This window comes from Erythrolamprus reginae, chromosome 1, assembly GCF_031021105.1.
Source record: "Erythrolamprus reginae isolate rEryReg1 chromosome 1, rEryReg1.hap1, whole genome shotgun sequence".
Classification (NCBI taxonomy): Eukaryota; Metazoa; Chordata; class Lepidosauria; order Squamata; family Dipsadidae; genus Erythrolamprus; species Erythrolamprus reginae.
In genome coordinates, this window is record NC_091950.1 from 261453038 (window position 1) to 261473807 (window position 20770).

Consider the following 20770-nt stretch of genomic DNA (forward strand, 5'->3'; position numbering starts at 1 on the left):
GTTGCGCAACCATTGTCAGAAAAAAAAGAATTTATGGGTAACAGACCTAGCTGTCATATACATTTTGGCTGTTAAATATCATCTCCTTAAAACATCCAGTGTTTTATAATAGAATTTTCCAAATGATGCACCACTGATTTGTGTTTTTAATGTAGACAAAGCCTAGCTGGTTCTTTGGCTGCTGTTAATTAATAACATTTTTGCTCACATATTTATAAGAGACCAAAGGGAAGTTAATAAACATCAATGGAAAAGCTTATGGGCAATTCTGAAATGTTTTATTCATTTCTTAGACGTTCCAGTACTTCTAAGAATGTTAGTCTACGAAATTCTTATACCCCAAATATAGGAATGAGATTTATTAGTTTTACACCATGGAAAATCAAATAATTTTAAAATAGGCACATTATTGTGAAAGGAATCTTTAAATGGTATGCTCTTTCTAAAAGTGGATCAAAGATGACCCTGGATTCAGAACAAGGTACAAATAAATCTATTTTTTTTAAAGTTTTTTCATGATTCTAATTTGATTTATATTTATGTTTGGTATCCCAGAGTGAGAAAATACATATGTTTTTAATTAAATAGATATAGGTCTTAATGTAAGATTAATATTTTGTTTGTTTGCTTCTTTTTTTTAAGGAATAAGATGATTAATACTGGAGGTCAATTAACCATATTATTTGTGTGACAGGTGAACATTTTGAGAGAGTAAAAAGAGATATTCAGGTGTTTTAGTATGAAAAGTTCACAGTCTTCCCTTGGTGTAAGACACATAAGGTAAAGCTGCCGTAAAAGGGCTTTGGAGGCTATAAATGTTAACCAAGCTAGATAAACAAGGAGGATTCTTTTAAGGATCCACCTCTTCATAAACATAATGGCAGTAAAACTAATATATGTTGAATGATTTTATAGGCAGGCTGAATTTCAAGCTCTGGAAATAAGTTACATACATATTGTTAAATATCTTTAGAGTTCAAATTTAGACTACAGAAGATCCAGCCTCCTGATTTATATATCTAAAATGCACCTGATTGTGTAAACATTAGCAATTTTGCCAACAAAATCAAATTAATCAAATCCTACTGGAATTTAAAATGCCTGTTGAACACATGTAATTTTAGAAGCACTTTAAGAATAGAAAAATCACCTAGCTTAATGGACACAGGTATAAACACTTAAGTGTTTGAAATATATTTCAGCTCCTTTTCTTGTTCTTTTTAATAAGTTCTAATTCGGAAAATGATCTCAGAGGCTTAGCAATTATTTCAATTAACAATTTCTTAAGGCCATGACAGAATTGAGTTTCCATTCTCCTTTCAAACTATACAATTACAGAATTAGGATATCAACATTCTGTCTTGTAGGGTTAATTCTATTTAACAATTCTATCGCTACTGAATAGGCATGAACAGATCTTTAGGCATGTAAAACATACAACAGACTTTATTAAATGAACTTTTACAAATCTGGCCTTCATTTTGATTTTAAATATTGCTAGTATAGTCTAGAAAGGAGGTCCACAGTCCCAGGAAGACTTTGCTTTGATGGAGCTTTTACTTGTACCTTAAAAAATTGATGTTAAAATACACAGATCACACCTGGGTGTACACTAATTCAGAAAAAAACTCTTCTTAAAAGAGACAGAAGAAATTTCCCTTGCCATATTTACAACTGTGGTGTGGCAGAAGTGATTTGTTTTCAGATGTCCAGTCAACGAAGCAGTGGACGTGATGTGCCGCTGCCTGGAGGCTGTTGGGGACTGGATGGGTGTCAACAAACTCAAACTCAATCCAGACAAGATGGAGTGGCTGTGGGTATTGCCTCCCAAAGACAATTCCATCTGTCCGTCCATTACCCTGGGGGGGGGGGGAACTATTGACCCCCTCAGAGAGGGTGCGCAACTTGGGTGTCCTCCTCGATCCACAGCTGACATTGGAACATCACCTTTCGGCTGTGGCGAGGAGGGCGTTTGCCCAGGTTCGCTTGGTGCACCAGTTGCGGCCCTATTTGGACAGGGAGTCATTGCTCACAGTCACTCATGCCCTTATCACCTCGAGGTTCGATTACTGCAACGCTCTCTACATGGGGCTACCTTTGAAAAGTGTTCGGAAACTCCAGATCATACAGAACGCAGCCGCGAGAGCCATCGTGGGGCTTCCCAGATTCGCCCACGTATCTACAACACTCCGTGGCCTGCATTGGCTGCCTATCAGTTTCCGGTCATAATTCAAAGTGTTGGTTATTACCTTTAAAGCCCTACATGGCATTGGACCAGAATACCTCCGGAACTGCCTGCTACCACACGAATCCCAGCGGCCGATAAGGTCCCACAGAGTTGGCCTTCTCTGGGTCCCATCGACTAAACAATGTCGTCTGGCAGGCCCCAGGGGAAGAGCCTTCTCTGTGGTGGCCCCGGCCCTCTGGAATCAACTCCCCCCGGAGATTAGAACTGCTCCCACCCTCCTTGTCTTCCGTAAACTACTTAAGACCCACCTATACCGCCAGGCTTATTATAATTTATGTTTTGGTATGTATGTGCTGTTTGGTTTTAATTATGATAGGGTTTTTAGCTTTTTAATATTAGATTTGTATCTGTATAATACTGTTTTTATCGTTGTTGTGAGCCGCCCCGAGTCTTCGGAGAGGGGCGGCATACAAATCTAATAAATTATTATTAAATTATTATTCATATAGCAAGGAATAGGGGGAAAGGTATACATCATAAAGAAAAATTGTTCACTTTAAGCATTTTCTAATTTATGTAAGCTATATTGAAACAATATAATACTTTCAAACTCATTCAAAACTACTTCAGGTTTGAATAAAAGAAAAACAAGCCATCTCTTTACAGCCATGCTATTCAATCCAATGTTTAAAATTCTGGCTTTCTCAGAAATACAGCTCAAATAATCTTCATTTAAACACCCGGGTATTATATAATAAAAGGAGGGAGTCAATTAATATGTAGGAATTACAATTCACTCTTGAGGCAAGTAAAAAAAATCATTAAATGGCAAAGATTAAAGTTATCTTTGCTTGAGTGAATACCTTCAGTTAATATAATGATTTTACCCTGTTTTGTTTTCTTATTTCTATATTTTCTGGCTCTCTTTTTGGACTGCAGACAGTGAAAAGTTCTGTTAAAAAAATTATTAACAAGGCAAAAAGCTTAGATTTCCAACCTGCCAAAGCAAAGGAAATGTAAGGAGTTGAGAGGAAATGATCTTTAACTCTTCAGGTGATCTGTACTTAATGAACTATATATGATCTATCTGCTATATATGAACTATGATTTAAGAAAAAAGAACCCCAACCCTCCGCAAACAAAATCCCTTCTCACCCCTATGAATGTTGTACATCTCTCTCAATCTTGGGCCTTCTACCAGAGTCCTGGGAGTTTGAAGGATTTGTGCAATATCTTAGCTTTTCATCGCAGCACTGCACTCTTCTGGACAGAAAGCTCTGATGTTGGAGCCACCCATCTAGCTTAGGAGTCATTGCCCCGAGTCGTTCCTATCACTATTGGGTCCATTTTGCCCTTTATTAACCCTTGTTAAAGTTCTGTTTCTGTGTCTAACCTAAAACCACAAGCTATTATACACAGTGTTCAAGTTATAGTCCTATTGTTTGACAGTGCTTCTGCAACTAAAGTGTGCTCTGACTGCCAGACTGAAGTCATTAAACCTGGAATGGAGACCTAATTCAAAATGACTGGCATTAGATGTGATCCGGCTCTTGAAAAGTACAGCCTCTTTTGCTAATATTTTTTGGCTAAACAGGGTAGCTTCGGAAGAATATTGTACTGCGGCTACAAGCTTGTTCAGATCTTGATGTAATCAAGCTTCTTGGGGCAAGACCTTGGCCTGCAGTTGTAGCAACTACAACAGAGTGGTGCAGTTAAAAAAGGAGGCTGCTGTATAGACCTTGACAGCCCAGGCCGCCAGTAGGTAAGCTTTCCTAAGGGAAAGTTATGACTTTTTGTCTTCTGACCTTAGATCTTCTGCCACATCCCCAGAGGAATGAAGTGAAGGTGATGAGAGGACCACAATAGGATCATCGATGGAATGCAAAGAGTGGCTCCAATAAGGAGGGACCCACATTGTAGAGCTTTTTGTTGCTAAGGGGCACATGACTCAGCAACCACAGCAACAGACTGCAGGAACCACAACTTCCCAAATTTCATTCCCACAGGGGTCATGGTTCCCAGAATGGATGTATTCTGTAAGTTGGTCCCATATGAGGTATCTTCGCTGAAATGTTGCCTATTATCACTGTTTTACCCAGGTAATGGTTATAGAAATGATAGCTTTAATAGTATTTGTATTCTCATCATTTTTCATTCATGTATTATGTTTTGATAATTTTATTATGTTTTGATGAAAGTTTAATCAAAGTAGTTTTCCATTGAAGAGAAGCATGCAATTAGGGACAAAAAGGTTTTTTGTGTTCCATTCATTCACAATATCCTGGTTCTCTTGTATTCAGGTTTCCATTTATTATGAGTTCTTGTTTTATTTAATCATATATAGAAGATGAAGAGTTATTTAGTTTGACGTTGATAAACACAAGTTGAGGGTTTTTTTTCCTTTTGGGTTACATCTTTGGGGTTTTAATATACACATTAATATACACATGCAAGTGTATTATGCAACACTGAATCAGGCTGCCCAGCATACAGAAAGAGCTGTCTGATTTAATCTTTAAAGATGAGAATGCCAGGAGGTAGCTCTATGTGGGCAAGTGCCTGAGCGTTTCTGCAACCCTGGCACCCCTTGGGTGGGTCGGCGAGCAGGAGATGGGCGTGCTTCCTGGTGGCGCTGGCTCCTTGGACCTCTTCACCATTGGGGATGCCCAGCCCTCCCCAGCCTGATCTGTGGCTGGTACTCAACTTTTCTCAGACAGGAGTCTTAGTGGGGCACTCTAGAGCTTCTTCTGGTACTGCTCGCCACCATCATTGCTTGCCACACTGCTCAGGGTGAGCACCAGACAGCTGCTCCCTCTCCAGGCATCCTGGATCAGGTGATGCATTGGGCTAGGCTGGCCCAAGCAGGGTCAATCCTGCTTTTTGCTCCACCTTGGCTGCTGGCTGACAATGAGTGAGTCTCAGTGCCTGCTTTTTCATCCAAGAGAAGGACGAGGGAGATGGTCCTGCGCCCCCTTTTATCTTTGGATTGGGGGGAGGGGTCATGGTCGACAGGGAAAATAGTGCTTTGAAGCATGGGCAGAGTGCGCCTCTCTACTGTTTGCTGTGAGGATACTGTAGTTAGACTTCATTAAGCATAAAATCACCCAAGTGATCTTGGTTTTATTCAAATAGCCTTTTCTGGGTTTTTATTATTATTTTATTTTGCATGTCATCTTGACTCAACAGGCGCGGGCTCCACAATTTGCATGGGGCCAAGGAAACCCTCATATCTCGAGGAGCTTCATGCAAATTCTGAACCTGCGAAGTTTCCCCCTTTGGCGCTTCACACTTGAGGCCTAATCGCTCTCCAGCCCATCGAATACCTAATTGAGCGTGTGTGCCTGTGACCTAGAGCCAGATAGAGAAGTGCTGCTGGAGAGAAAGCTCGCGGTTTCCCTCATTTTCATTGAAGCTCTCAGCAACTGCTGGAGATTTAAGCTCATGGTCTGCCTTTGCCTTCTGGGCAATTGAGGGTAAGAGGAGAGCCTTTTCAGCTGTCAAAGGATCAGCTTCACTAACCTCCATTCTCTCCCCCCCCCCCAAAGCTAGCAGCACAGACACCTAAATTGCCCTCAGTCATTGGCCAAGCGCTTGCTTATTTTTCTTTGGCCACATGAATCATTAGCTGCAAGAGCCTTAATTGTCCTTTATCACCGAGCAGACAATTTAACTCACAGCCTCTATTAACTAGCCTTTGTTACCTAATCTCTAGTATGTGCTACAGAGCATGTCTATAAATTCCTTCTTCTTTTGCTTGTACTTGTGTAAACCAGGGTCGGCAAATTTAAATGGTGACACATGCACAGTGCCAGAAACCTGGCTTCTACAGAAGAGCCACACTCATGAGGCCAAAGAGCCGCATGTGGCTTATGAGCCACTGTTTGCCGATTCTTGTACTAGGCCATCTAGACCTGAAATTTAAATATCTGTGTTAACAACAGCTGGCAGCAAAGAATTGCAGAAAATCCTAGCTATTCCATGCCCGCTTTTGCAACCTGGAACCCCCCTAAAAGTCCCCTAAGTTTAATATGGAGGCCGAAGCATTTTCATTGGAAGAACTGGGGACTGCTGGCTAACTGTAATTTCAGTTAATTTTTTGGAGCATGACAAAACTAAAGCAAAATGCCAAGCATATGTGAAAGTTCAGACCCCAATGACTTATATTGATCAGTAGACTCATTAGCTCACAAGAAACTCTTAGTATGATTTTGTCATATATCAACATTCAGCATCTTGGCCATGTACAAATTCTAACACTGGCTGGTCACTAATTGCCCACTAAAAGTATCAGAAAAAGAAATAAAGCTTCAAGCAAAGTAGAAAAAAATGCTTCACAAACAATAAAGTGAACTTGAAAGGACCCAAATATATTCTGGAGAAATTATACTACAGATTCTTAGAAGTTACAGCAGCTAACTTAAAAGATGGATAACAGCACTTTTTATTTGGAGATATTTATACACTGCACATTATTTTCTTTCTAATTTCCTTTTCTTTAAGCAGGTAATTTATAAATATTCCAAACTTTGGAAAATTGTGCTCCTATAATTTTGAGCTAATACGGTCGGTCAGATTTTGAATCCAATAAAATGAACTATTAGATATACACAGATGTATCACTTATTTTCCTTAAAAACAATGAAACCTTTAATAGGGAGGCATGTAAACAACTGAATACTGTACCTCGAGACTCAGTTAAAAGAGTACATTTAAATTTTCTCTGTGTTTATTGACATTTCTATTTTTCAAACAATTACAACTTTTTTCATTATACTAATGTTTCTTTAGAGATCAAATGGTTAATAAAAATTTTCAAGGTAAAATGTGCAACTAAGGATGTATCAATCTTATTCCCCCATTCTATACCAATTTTGTTCCCCCAAGGCATTTGGAGAAAATAATAATTTGGAACAGAAAAATATTTATTTTTATTTATTTATTTATTAATCAGATTTGTATGCCGCCCCTCTCCGCAGACTCGGGTCGGCTCACAGCAATAATAATACAATGTAAACAAATCTAATATTTAAGTTAATTTAAAAAACCCCAATTTAGATACCAATCATACATACTAGCATACCATGCATGGATTTTATAAACCTAGGGGGAGGAAAAATGTCAATTCCCCCATGCCTGACGACAGAGGTGGGTTTTAAGGAGCTTACAAAAGGCTAGGAGGGTGGGGGCAACTCTGATATCTGGGGGGAGTTGGTTCCAAAGGGTCGGGGCCGCCACAGAGAAGGCTCTTCCCCTGGGTCCCCCCCAAATGACATTGTTTAGTTGACGGGAAGCGGAGAAGGCCAACTCTGTGAGACCTAACTGGTCGCTGGGATTCGTGCGGCAGAATATGCTAAGATTTTGCCACAAGTTAGTGCAAAAAGGGGCTTCCTACGTGAGGTGCCTTCTTTCTGGTCAGGAATAGGTCTTCTCCATAACACTCTTCCTTGAAGGGAATGTCAATTCATTCACTTCTTATAAGGATTACTTTTGCCACAGTTGTTTTGGCCAATACAAGCATTTGAGGCATGGGAAAGGCTTTGTGAAGGCACTTGTGAAGATGAGGAGTTGAAACACCGCCCAGAGTCCAGTTGGAACTGGACGGCAGATAAATCCCATAAATAAATAAAAGGAAGACTGGCACAAGATCAAGGCCATAGAAAACTTTATTAACTTCCATCCTGGAGAATATGGCTGATGGCAAATGAGAAGATGATCTATTTATGCTGAGGGATGCATAGAAATGGTCTATTCATAATTTCCCCAGCCAGCTGCTTTAGAGATTATTCAGGCAACTAATGGGGGCAGGGGATGCTTAATAACTGGATTCAGATTTCTTCAGCATCGAAAATTGTAATGTTATTTATAAAGAGTGGCCGATAATTCCGATTATTTATAAAGAGTGACCGATTCCCACCTCCTGAAAAAATTTGGTTGATGGGCTCATTTCCCGTTTCCTTTCTCCTGTATTTAGCACTCCTTCACCGATTACTGGGCCAACTCCCTTTTCATTAAAAACAAAAATAAGGAATTTAAAAGATAAATTCAAGGACTGCAAGTAATAGTCCTTAGCTCCGAAATCACTTGTCTGCCACCAGCTCATGATCATAGCATATTTACATGTAAAAGACATAGTCAAAAAGCAAAAACTTGATAATAATACAGATTGAGAAGCAATGTAGCAAAGGCTGGCACTTTTGAGGCAACGTAATAGTTTAGCGTAGCAGCAGTAATCTGATTTCTTAGAGTATGATAACTTATTTGCTGTGCCAGGTAATGTAATTCTCAAAATGCCACACATGTGGATATTACTTCAATTCAGACACTTTTCCTTTTTCCTGTTAATATTTTGACTTTTGTAAAACTTAAAACTGCAAACCTGTAATGCACTTCTTCCCTGAGTTTCTTTGATGCTATTGTTACATGAATATCAGACTTATTTGTAGTAAATCGAATCACAATTTTCAAATTGCTAATTATTTTTCCTGTTGATGACCCTGTTTTGGATGCTCAATCAATTTAAAGGAGCTGCACCATTTATCTTCTCCAAACAGATAGGTTTTTCCTTATTAGTGGACTAACAGCATTGCCTAATTTGACTATTTGTTCCATTTTAAATGGCAGTCTTTGGAAAAATTGCCCCTGAAATTTATTTCAGTGGATGTATGAATACCTTCTATTCATCCAAGCTTCTTACAAAAGTTCCTTGGACAATGAATAACTTTATCTCTTCAGTAAAGTCTATGGTTTTTAAATGTCATGAATGATACAGAACTACAGTGCATGACAGGGACTTCCTGGACTATGAAAGGCAGAGATCAGAAGGCTTTTGATGGTATTCCCCAATGAGCAGCTAAGAAATGGAAGGACCTTTCCAAAGCAAAGCTAAAAGAAAAATCTTTAAGTATTTGGCAAGCTTCTTTGTGGGTGGGCTGGACTTGTAAATACATTTTTTGATTCTTGCTACTTAAAAGATACAAGGTTGTATCAGTTTGCAAGCTACAGGATAGACCACATTTGCTTTCCATTTGAGAGATGCAATTAACTCCGAGGGGGGAAAAATGTAACTGGAGCACCATCTCTCGATTTAGCCTTGTAATAATATACCAGGTGTATTTTGTCTTTCAACTGAAATGGAAAAACAATGATGAAAGCTCAAGAAGAACGGTAAGACTGTGTATTTTCCCTTCTCCTAGTCAAGGAAACTTTTATAGAAAAGATTGGATTTCCTTCACTTGCATTCTCAGCAACCAGTTGATCAACTTAATTTGGTTTGTTGCTTCATCTAACTTTCAAATGTTTTACAGAATAAATATTCTGACTCTATTCCAAGATGAAGACAGGGTGTTTGGCCAGGGTCTTGGGAGAGGATTCAAAGTCTCCTTGTCAAAGCACTATTTTCTGAGATATATGCAAGAAGCTAATGGTGACATGGGATATCAAAGCAACAAAAGATTCTTTGTGAACCCCATATTTATAGTTAGATACATTGGTGCATATAATTTTGATGTGAAAAATTCTGTCTCTCATGACTCTTAGTTCATTACAGATTGTTCTCTACTACTTCATACTTGTCTTCTCTTATGCTCTTATGTCCTGTCAGCCAAGCTATTTTTGCACATCTGAAAAATAGTAGACCTGTTTTCAGAAAAATGACCAACCGATGGGAACCCAAGCATGGAGCGTTTCTATGATTGCTATCCATAATTATGCAACTGAAAGGTGACTAAACACTAAGCACCCATCCAAACATTATATCTCATTGAGAAGATTGGTAGAGAGGGACAAGATAGAGAATCCATCACTCACTTTCTGTAACTCATTCTGAATTAAAACACTATGGATACTACTACTTATTGGCTTCATTATTGAGACTGAAAAGGCTGGCACACTTTCCTGCCAATTCAAGGAACAGTGGAATACTGTTTAAACATAGCCTTGTGACTATGCCCTCATTTCTTTTTATTTTTTAAAGTATTCCACACTAGCTGACCAACATTCAGGTGTTATATTTTGAATAGTGACTAAACATTCATCCTTTGCCTTAAAAAATGCAGTGGCTAGTTGTTATAGAGTGAGAAATTATTTTCCCGCCAACAATAAAAAGCATCAGCTTAATCTGAGAAAGTGTATATCCAACCCATATTATTTTTAGAACATTATCCACTGAAGTAGAAGATGAAGAAATCATAGAAAGAAATGAAACCCACAAAAATAAAATAGGAAACAGCTTTGAGAGGCTTACTTCTGGTGGTCACCAAGGGCTCTTTGTCCAATAGATTTTAACAATGATTCCGGATGGACTGCTACCTTTGGTGATGTTTTGGGACTACTGTCAGAATCTCCACTTTCCTCATCTCCCATGGCTTTAATATAACTTCCACTTCTCATCCTTCTGCAGGGAATCTCCTCATCTTTACCACCAGCAGGGTAACCTCCCCATTCATCTTGAGGTACCTGGGACAGGTATTACAACAAGCACAAAACAGAAATAAATCTGACATTGCTGTGGGGCCCTTTAAACAATCTGTTATAAATAACAACTAAGTACTTGACATTGCCAAAATGATAGATTTTACTTTAGCTGTTAGCTAAGTACAGCATACTAGTGATATTTGAGGGGGATAAATGCAGAAAATCGTTTACCGGACAATGATATGGTGTGGAGTGGTGTGGTAATCTATAGCAGCTATAGTGCTTGCTTAGCACTTTGTGGTATACCACTATTTGTTGAATATTTATTAAGGAAAGCACAATTAGCCACAAGACATAAACCTTGATTTATAAAGAGCAATGACTAGGTTCACCCAACCCAAATCAGAACCAAGCATACAGTTAAAGTGAATAAGGAAAAACTATCACCCTGATTCTTCAAGTGACTTAAAAGAGAATTATTTCTGATTGATTGAGATAGGCAACAGCTGTAGTGGTATACCTATCTTAAAATCATTTGATAACTAGAAGTATTTGCTAAAGAATGAGGTATGATGTTAGTTCTACCCAACAGGCTGGGGGAAAAAAAGACCAGCATGATAGAAATCTCTAAAACACCTGTCTGACTTAGCAGAAACTCAAATAAGCCTGAAGTATTAGCTCTGGAAATCTACATTTGCAACCTGGTAATCAAATGAAAATTTTTATATCATTCAGATAATAAAACTTCCAAATAAATGGAAGTTTGACAATAAAATATCATATAATGCTATTAAATATACCACAGACCTATATTATATACACAAAACTTTGTCCAGCATATGACTAATGTTTAATCGTTCCAACTTAGCTTTCGGCTCTGAATTTTGGCAAGTCCTTAATCCAATGCTTAGTTATAGTTTGTAACTGGTTCTGGCCTCAATTAGACACTTGTTCTTATTTACTGTTTTCTAACATGCACGCACGCACACACACACACGCATACACTGTATACACACAGTCATGTAACTATTACTAAAACCAGTAGTTATAAAACCCAGCTATAGAATTATGAAGGCAGTTACAATACTAGTATGATTAACAATATGGTTCTGGAGATGATGATGATGATTATAATCATCATCATCATTATTATTAATAGTATTAATATTAATATTATTAATTAGATTTGTATGCCGCCCTTCTCTGAAAACTCGGAGATAAGAGAACAGTGAAAAGTGACCAAAAAGATAAAATAAAAAAGTATTTATATGGCTTTCTATTATATTATATTATTCAGCTTTCAAGTGCTATTGTTTCATAATTATGGATATTTTCCTGTCTTACTTTTAATTCTTAACTAGGATTGTTTTGGATACGAAATGCAGAGGAGAAGGCTCACATTCACTTTTGGAAATAAATAGAACATACAAATGCAAAAAAACGTACACATAAAAGTTTTGTAGCTGCTGTTGAAAATTTTGTATTTTTGATTGCTAATAAAGAATGAAGCTCAGAAACATCTTCACTTTATGCTTACAGAGGCTTTGTTTGCACTGCACAAGTTGTACGTTGCATATAGGTATAAAAGCCTAATTTCCTCTCTCCTCAGTGTGTTAAATATTTCCCGTGGTAAATGACATGTAAGAAGCAGCTTGGGGTAGTGATTGAGGCACCAGGTTACTTTAGGCCAGTCATTCTCTCGACCTAAGGAAGGAGGCAATGGTAAACCTCTTCTTGGGGGAAAAAACCCTTGCCAAGAAAACTGTTGGGGCTCATTATAACTGTCACAGGAGTAAAGAGGGACTAGAATAGCAAAAAGCATTAGCACTTAGATTTATATATCGCTTCACAGTGCTTTACAGCCCTCTCTAAGTGGTTTACAGAGAATAAGCATATTGCCCCCAACAATCTGGGTCCTCATTTTACTGACCTTGGAAGGATGGAAGGCTGAGTCAACCTTGAGCCCACTGAGATTCGATCTGCCAAATTGCTGGCAGCTGGTGATTAGCAGAAGTAGCTTGCAGTACTGCACTCTAACCACTGCACCACCAAGACAGAAGCAAACCCTTCAGCCCAGAAAAAACAAGTTGTATACAAGAATGTGCTTGATGTCTTTCTGTTTGTTTAATGTAGCTTATGTACAGAGCACTTTAGATACCATTCTGGTAATAAAAAGGCTAAAATTCAAAAATAGCATAATAAAATTAAAACTATATTGACAACTGGTAGCAAAAAAGTTATTAAGAAAGAATCTAAGGTCACTAAAGAGCAAAAATATCAAAATGCAAGACATTTAACTTACATTTGATCCTTTCCCAGATCTTGCAGAAACACCCCCCAGATTACAACACTGTCAGAGCCTTATAATATTACTTGACAAGGTATTATTGTGCTTTAAGCAAACAAAACAGCTGAAAACGAAGTAAGGTAGAAGAAGCAGGATTAATGTTGCAAATTGATTGAGGCAATTATTTTATAGCATTCTACTTTTCTACAAAGACTCTTCCTGAAACCACAGATTCCCTTGATCTTCCTTCAAATGTCCTTTTGCAAAACCTTTATTCTCTATCTGCTCTCTTCTGGAATCATTTCCCATTTGAGAATTTTTCCTCTTCCTAGATCAACCTTTCTCTCCATGAGAAGAAAGATACAAACAGGTAGTCCTTGACTTATGAACATGACTGAACCTAAGATTTCCATTGCTAAGTATGGGCAGTTCTTAAGTGAGTTTAGGACCTCCTTTGCCACAGTTATTAAGTGAATCCCCTGCAGTTGTTAAGTTAGTAACATGGTTGTTACATAAATCCCACTTCCCCATTGCTTGTCAGAAGGTCTCAAAAGGTGATCATGTGACCACAGGATACTGCAACCATCATAAAAACAGGCCAGTTGCTAAGTGCCTTTAATTATGATTTATTTATTTATTACTTAGATTTGTATGCCGCCCCTCTCCGAAGACTCGGGGCGGCATACACATGATCACATGATCACATGACCATATGGATGCTGTAATACTGTTAAGTTTGAAAAATAGACACAAATCACTTTTTTCAATGTCAGGAGTTGGGCGGCTTATAAATCCAATAAAACCTAAACTTTGAATGAATGGTTGTAAGTCAAGAACTACCTGTGCATGGAGGAAAAAGCAAAATAATACAAAAATGCCAGGAAAACGATTTCACCAATCATTATCTTAATGGAGCCTCACAAGCAACATTCAGAACTGTGTTTTATAAGACTCTTACTGAAAGGATTGCATGATTGGGGGTGGGGGAGAAGATGGCGAGAAAGAAATGGAGTAACTTTAAAAAGTGTGAATTGCTAAATGAAATGCTATGGCTTCCAATGGTTTTACTGGTTCTGTAAAATTATACAGCTCTACTGATATATTTAGAAACTACCGGTACTTGATTTCTTGTGTGAACCAAGAAGCAATGTTACATAAAATTTAGAATTCCAAGTTAAGATGTAAAGGTGAAGGCATTTTAAAATCTGTAAGAATGAAAAAGAATGTAAAGGGGAAAAAAGGGGGGGGGGGCTGGGAAATCAAGAGCAAAATAGGCTTCTTACAACTTGATTAAAACCTGACCAGAGTCTGCCTTGAATGTTTAATAGAAAAAAAACAGGAGATTGCTTTCTGCAGACCAGAGTTGGGTTCCTACTGGTTCAGACTGGTTTGCTCGAACCAATAGCGATCTGCTGGTGATGTCATGGTGACATAATGGAACCAGTTCTATTGGTCCAGTACGTGAGCACCGCCATCTTTTTTCTTGGATTTATTTTTGAATCTTTTGGGGGGATACTTTTCCCCCAGGTTTTTTTCTTCTGCACATGTGAAAAACTGAGTTTCTGGAACTGCACATCCATTGCCATCTTATGTTTGGCTTTTTATCTCCTCGTAGCATGGCCACGTGTCGTGGGAGGAGGCAAACCAGCAGCGAGGTAAGTTAGAACCCATCCCTGCTGCAGACCTTTCATTTGGAAAGCATGACAAACAATTCTTCGAAGTGATATTTCAATTTAGTTCTTAAAGATGTGTCATTTTAGTTTGTAGCTTTTCTTCAGCTTTTCTTTTGTTCCAGAAACAGAAATAAAAATCCCAGCTTCTCTCAGATCCTGGTTCTCTGCTTCATATAGCCAGTTGAACAAGGAAGCATTTTCATTTTGGATTTATTTCTCCGTGTCATTTCAATTGGTAGTAAAACCCCATATGTAGGCACAGAAAATCCTCAAAATGCTTTTGCTGCTTGTTCAAATAGTTACTGAAGCCTGAATTTTCCATCTGTAGAGTGTGTATCGGCTGAGAATCAGTACTCTAATCCCTTATTATAAATGTTGATACTTTTCAGAAGCTTTTTCTTGAATTAGATAGTTAATCCTTGTACACAAGTTGCTTAATGTGTTAAGGAACTTTTATATTCTAAATTTAGAACCTGGCAGAAGATTTATCTGAATCACTATGGTTTCATTCTTTATTTGTAAGAGTATGGTTAATTGCCAGTTGTATTTTATAGGTAATTTATGTGTGCATGCCATCTCTGTATGCATTAATTCTACATTTTCATGCAATATGCATTTACTCTGTGTTCAGAATTTTTGGTCCTGTTGAGAAACAAACTACATTGAGAAGAACGCCAAAAAATGGTTTCAGTTTCTTCACAAGGATTTCAGTCACTATGTTCCAACAAGATATGGAAATGTATTTAAAGATCATGGAACATCGGATACCATCCTATCCCCAATTTGTCAGGTCTCCGACCTCGCTTATTTATTTGATGCACAGTCAAGCCTCTCTTCTTTCTCATTCTCAATTAGACTTTAAAAGCTATCCAATCCAAGCAAAATGACTGTGGGTGGTATACTCAAATAATCTTGCTGGCCTCTTGCCATTCCAGAAGCCCTTGCAAACCTGGCTTTTATTCTTGGCCTTGGGCTAGGGTGGATGTGTGTCCCCCCCGACCAGTAATGGGCAGCCAAAATTTTTACTGCCACACTGTGGGTGCGGCTTATTTTGTGGATGTGGCTTGATGGCCATGTGACTGGGTAGGAGTGGCTTGCCGGCCATGTGACCAGGTGGGAATGGCTTGAATGATCATCATCATTCAAGTGAACTGTTAAGTCCTCAACTTACAACCACACCAGTGTCGCTCTTTCCTCCTTCCTGGCTTCAGGAAGTGACTGTGTGAGGCTGGAGGGGAACTGGGCAGGAAAGAGGGAAGCTCGTCCGAGGCCAGGAAGGAGGAAAGAAGAAAAAAGCAAGGTGTGTGCAGAAGCAGCAGGAGAGAGAAAAAAGAGAGCCGAGCCGAGCCTGGTAATCCAGGAAGTGACTGCCACCGGTCAGCTGGAGCTGCGCATGCAGCTTCATTTCCATCGGTGGAACTGCATTCCATCCCATCCTGCCTACTCCCCATCCCTACCCCCAACCAATTACATGTAGATAGACAGATAAATAGATACAAAGGTGGGTTCCTCCTGGTTAGGACCAGTTCACCCAAACTGGAAGTGACCCACTGGTGATGTCATTATGATGTCACATAAGTGGTTTGGTGGGTGCCAGTCCATGGGTGCCACCATCTTTAAATTTTTTTAAAAAATTTAAAATTGAATTTATTTATTTTTTCTTCTGACCATGCACAGAAACTGAGTTTCCTGCACTGGACATGTGTTGCCATCTTGTTTTTGGCTTTTAAAAAAAAACCCACAACTTTTTGGGCACTGCACATGCCACACGGCGCGGAAGGAAGCAAAGCAGAAGCTAGGCAAGTTATAACCCAACCATGGATGGATGGATGGATGGATAGATAGATAGATAGATAGATAGATAGATAGATAGATAGATTCCATTGTCTGGCCAGGTATTATTGTTTGTTTTATATTGTGAGCCACCAGAATCATTTTGGAGTTGGATGGTGCCTAAATCTAATTAAATAAAGGGAGCTGGCATGCTGCAAAGCAATGCACTAACCTTCAGAATCATCCTTCTTCAGCAGAAGAGCATCACTGCCTTAAGAGGTCTTAGAGTTGATACATGGCAATTCAAAAGTCTTTCAAGACCTGAAGCAGCTACTACCTTACCTCATAATGCTCTTCCATCAGATTGAGGCAGAGAGCATTTTTGGAATTTATCGGAAAATCAGCTAGCTATCAGCTGACGAGAACAAGAATTAGGAATAATGGCTGTCTGAAGTAGCTGCCAAGGGAAAAACGAAGCTTTTTACTTCAGTTTACCTGCTGGTAGTGTCAGTTAAAGTATAAACCACTGGTTCATACTTCACACTAAGCCAAACACAAATTGCAACTTGAACTCTGATTCCAAAGTCTCTGTTACTCATTTTCTCCTAATCTCTACTGCAACCACTACATTTATCTTTTGTCTTTCTCTTTTTATTTTTTTTTACCTAAAAAGAAAAAAAATGGGAAATGGGAAAAAAGGTTAAAGGTAGGTTTTTCCAATCTCACAACGTTTCTTCTTTTTCTTTTAAAAGAAACATTATTATTTGTTCTATGTGCATTGCATGAATTAGGTGAAACCAACCAGCATATTTCAAAGCTAGCTCTGCATGACGGGTGGCCATAGCCGAAAGAAAAAACACATCACACATTCTTGAGGGTATTCAGGCTCCATTCAGAGTCCTCAATCCAAAGCAGAGTCTTTGTGTCCGATTTGATTAACACATAATTAAAGACTAGGAATAGGACCTATGGCCACCATCACTGCTCTCTTATGCAGGTGCTATTATAGGAAAGGAAAAATAAAAAAGGAGGAAGCTCAGTGAAATGTATCAAAGCTGCTTCTGAGAAAAGTTTAAGGCCATAAAAGATTGATGGGACTTTATCAATAGCAATAGTATAGTGTTTTTACAGCTCTCTCTAAGCAGTTTACAGAATCAGCATGTTGTCCCCAACAATGTGGGTCCTCATTTTACCCATCTCGGAAGGATGGAAGGCTGAATCAACCTTGAGCTGGTGGTGAGATTTGAACTGCTGAACTACAGCTAGCCATTAGCTGAAGTAGCCTGCAGTGCTGCACTCTAACCACTGTGCCACCCCGACTCGTAACTTTGATGGTTATACAGTGATACCTCGTCTTACGAATTTAATTGGTTCCAGGAGGAGGTTTGTAAGGTGAAAAGTTTGTAAGACGAAACAATGTTTCCCATAGGAATCAATGGAAAAGCAATTAATGCGTGCAAGCCCAAAACGCACCCCTTTTGCCATCCGAAGCACCCATTTTTGCGCTGCTGGGGTTCTCCTGAGACTCCCCTCCATGGGAAACCCCACCTCCAGACTTCCGTATTTTTGTGATGCTGCAGGGGAATCCCAGCGAGGGAATCCCAGCAGCACAAAAACGGGTGCTTCTCTGGCAACGGAAGTCCGGAGGTGGGGTTTCTAGTGAGGGGAGCCTCAGCGAAATTGCAGCATCGCAAAAACACAGAAGTCCTCAAAACCCCACCTCCGGACTTCCGTGCTTTTGTGATGCTGCGATTTCTCTGAGACTCCACTCGCTGGGAAACCCCACCTCCCGACTTCTGTTGCCAGCGAAGCACCCATTTTTGCGCTGCTGGGATTCCCCGGCAGCATCGCAAAAACACGGAAGTCCGGAGGTGGTGTTTCCCATGGAGGGGAGCCTCAGGGGAATCCCAGCAGTGCAAAAACGGGCGCTTCACTGGCAACAGAAGTCTGGAGGTGGGGCATCCCAGTGGCGGCAGCTTGGGTTTGTAAGGTGAAAATAGTTTGGAAGAAGAGGCAAAAAAATCTTAAACCCCGGGTTTGTATCTCAAAGGTGTATATGACGAGGGGTTTGTAAGACGAGGTATCATTGTATTTTACTTTCACCTAAGATTTGTTATGGATAACTCATATAAAACCAGTTTCTCAGCTCAGTTTTATGTTTTGTTTCTAGGTGCCTTGGGCAAAAAATAATGGATTTTAACCAGGGGGAAAATGGTGGGAAAGAAATCCCATTAGAAAACTCCCTTTGCAAATGTTAAAATAGCATATTGCTCTTCAATTAAGGATATTAGCAACATTTTGCACTTACCTGAAGGTAATGGCATGGTCTCAGGGAGGGTTTTATTTCCTGATGAACTAGAGGTTTATCTAGATTAAGAGACGACTTCCGATAAGCTTCTTTAGCTTGGCTTACTGTGAGGGTAGACCAAGAGCTCCTTTTCATGTACTTGCCATCAGGGGTCATTGCAAGACCTTCGCAAGCTGAACACTTCACATCGTTGTTACTTTTTGAAGTCTTTAAGGAGAGATCCCCAAAATGTCCTTGAAGAGCTTCAGGATAGCAATGAGAGATATGGTCCACATGATGCCTGTTTACCACACTAGGTGTTCGGTAAGTGCTATCACTGTCCAAGTTGTCATCAGAGCTCCACCAGCTACTCATTCCAGTTTTATGCTTACTTTCAGGCTTTCGCTCTTTACTTTTACTCCTTTTGCTATGTTTAGAATGATGTCCATGTTGATGGTCATCACCGCGGCCATCTCCCTTTGCCCCATTTACATTGCTCTTGGAAGATCCTTCCAAAGAATGTGATTTTGTGAACAGTTTCTGGACTGAATGAACAAGGTGACGTATTCTACCTGGACTTTCACTGCGTTGTTCAGCTGCTGTTGATGTCCTTTGGTACTGCAAAGTGTGAAAGCCATCCCTATGGAGAGGAAGTTGCTTCTCAAATTGATCCAGCAAATTTGCGGGGATCCGGTTGACCTTAGTGTTTGCATGAGACATGGTGCAATCGTCCCTAGTATCGCAATGTGAGGTGTAGTGCATTCTGGGGAAAGTGCTACTAGACATATGATCACCCATAACCATGGGCATCATCATACATTCTGAATGGATGGAGCTTCGCGGTGAGCAGCGATGGTGATCCACTGGACAACTCTCAGTTGGGCTGAGAAGATACGATTGCCTTGACTCTTGGCCATGATGAAGATGATCGTGGCTGTGTTCACAATCTTCAGGGGATGCTAAACCACAAGTATGTGCAGAACATAACTGTGATTGATTACGACTGCCAGATAATCCTTTCATGTTCCTTGAAACAGGAGAATATCTTTCCTCACTGAAGGACTGCTGAGTTGGAGACCATGAGTACAGCTGATCTGTTAGGAAATGGATAGAGATATATCTGTCAGTTAGGACAAGCATAACATATATTTAAACTAACAATAGAAATTAAAGCTTAGCAATAACTTTAAACATATAATACAAAGAAATACTAATATTTCATTGATGTTTAAATATTATGATGATGGCTGTCTAATAGGGTTACTGTTTTTATATTTTACTCTGTAATTTTTATACTGTTTATATATTGTTAGCCGCCCAGAGACCACTGGAATTGGGTGGCATACAAATCTTGTTAAACATTAAACATTATCAATTATAGTTAGGTAGCAATATTATTACTAACAACAATTATTATCCATGTTGAGCCCAATGAAATAGGATAGATCTAGTATATGTATCTATGTTGCACATGTATTATATCTATTCTAGCACGCTAAGGCAGAAATATACTGCCAGAGCTGCAGATTCTGCTAAATTTCTTCATGGTTTTCATGGTAAATTATGTCTAATAAACAAAGAAGGGGATTCAAATTAAGTGTCTTATAGAACAACATTGTGTTAATAGCCTGATGAATTCTTTGCTCAATGTTATTTAAGCTCTTGCAGCTGGGAAACTTTTGCAAACAAAACAAAGAAATAGAAGAGTTTGATTTAGGTATTCAGAACCCCCAAATTCAGTTTACCCCTTTTTCAAAAAGAGATGAGCATCTGAACTGTTAAGAGAAGCTCTTTACAGGATCAGCCGTATATTACAGTAATTATGCTTTATGCTAGTTTCTTAAAAAAAATAAAAAAACCAACATTTGCTCTGGAAAGCATAGTACTGTAATTGAAAGTTACTATTCACACACAATACAAATAAGTAGTCGATTTCAAGGAAAATTGAAGCCCTGTAATGCTGTCCTTGTCGTTTTATCACGTCAATGGTTTAATGTTGAAATATCTTCTGATCAAATGCATAGAATTTGATATGAAAGATGGTACCAGCTGCTGAGCTACAGTGGAAATGCCAACAAACCTTGGAAGGCATTCAAAGAGTGCATAACTTGCTAAACTGTAATTGGATCCTATTCACAAGTGTGAGATTG

At 39.1% G+C, this 20770-nt stretch overlaps 1 protein-coding gene across 2 annotated transcripts in view; it reads right to left on the bottom strand.

The window, feature by feature from the left end:
- The window catches only part of DLGAP2 (DLG associated protein 2), a 219917-nt gene that overhangs the window by 84079 nt on the left and 115068 nt on the right, over positions 1-20770 (bottom strand). For both annotated transcript variants that reach the window (XM_070732902.1, XM_070732901.1), the window contains 2 exons: positions 18642-19714; positions 10431-10642 (listed from right to left, as the gene is read on the bottom strand). In XM_070732902.1, coding sequence (XP_070589003.1) covers positions 10431-10642; positions 18642-19643 — 1214 coding nt within the window. In that variant the 5' untranslated portion in view covers positions 19644-19714. The remainder of the gene's footprint in view (positions 1-10430; positions 10643-18641; positions 19715-20770) is intronic.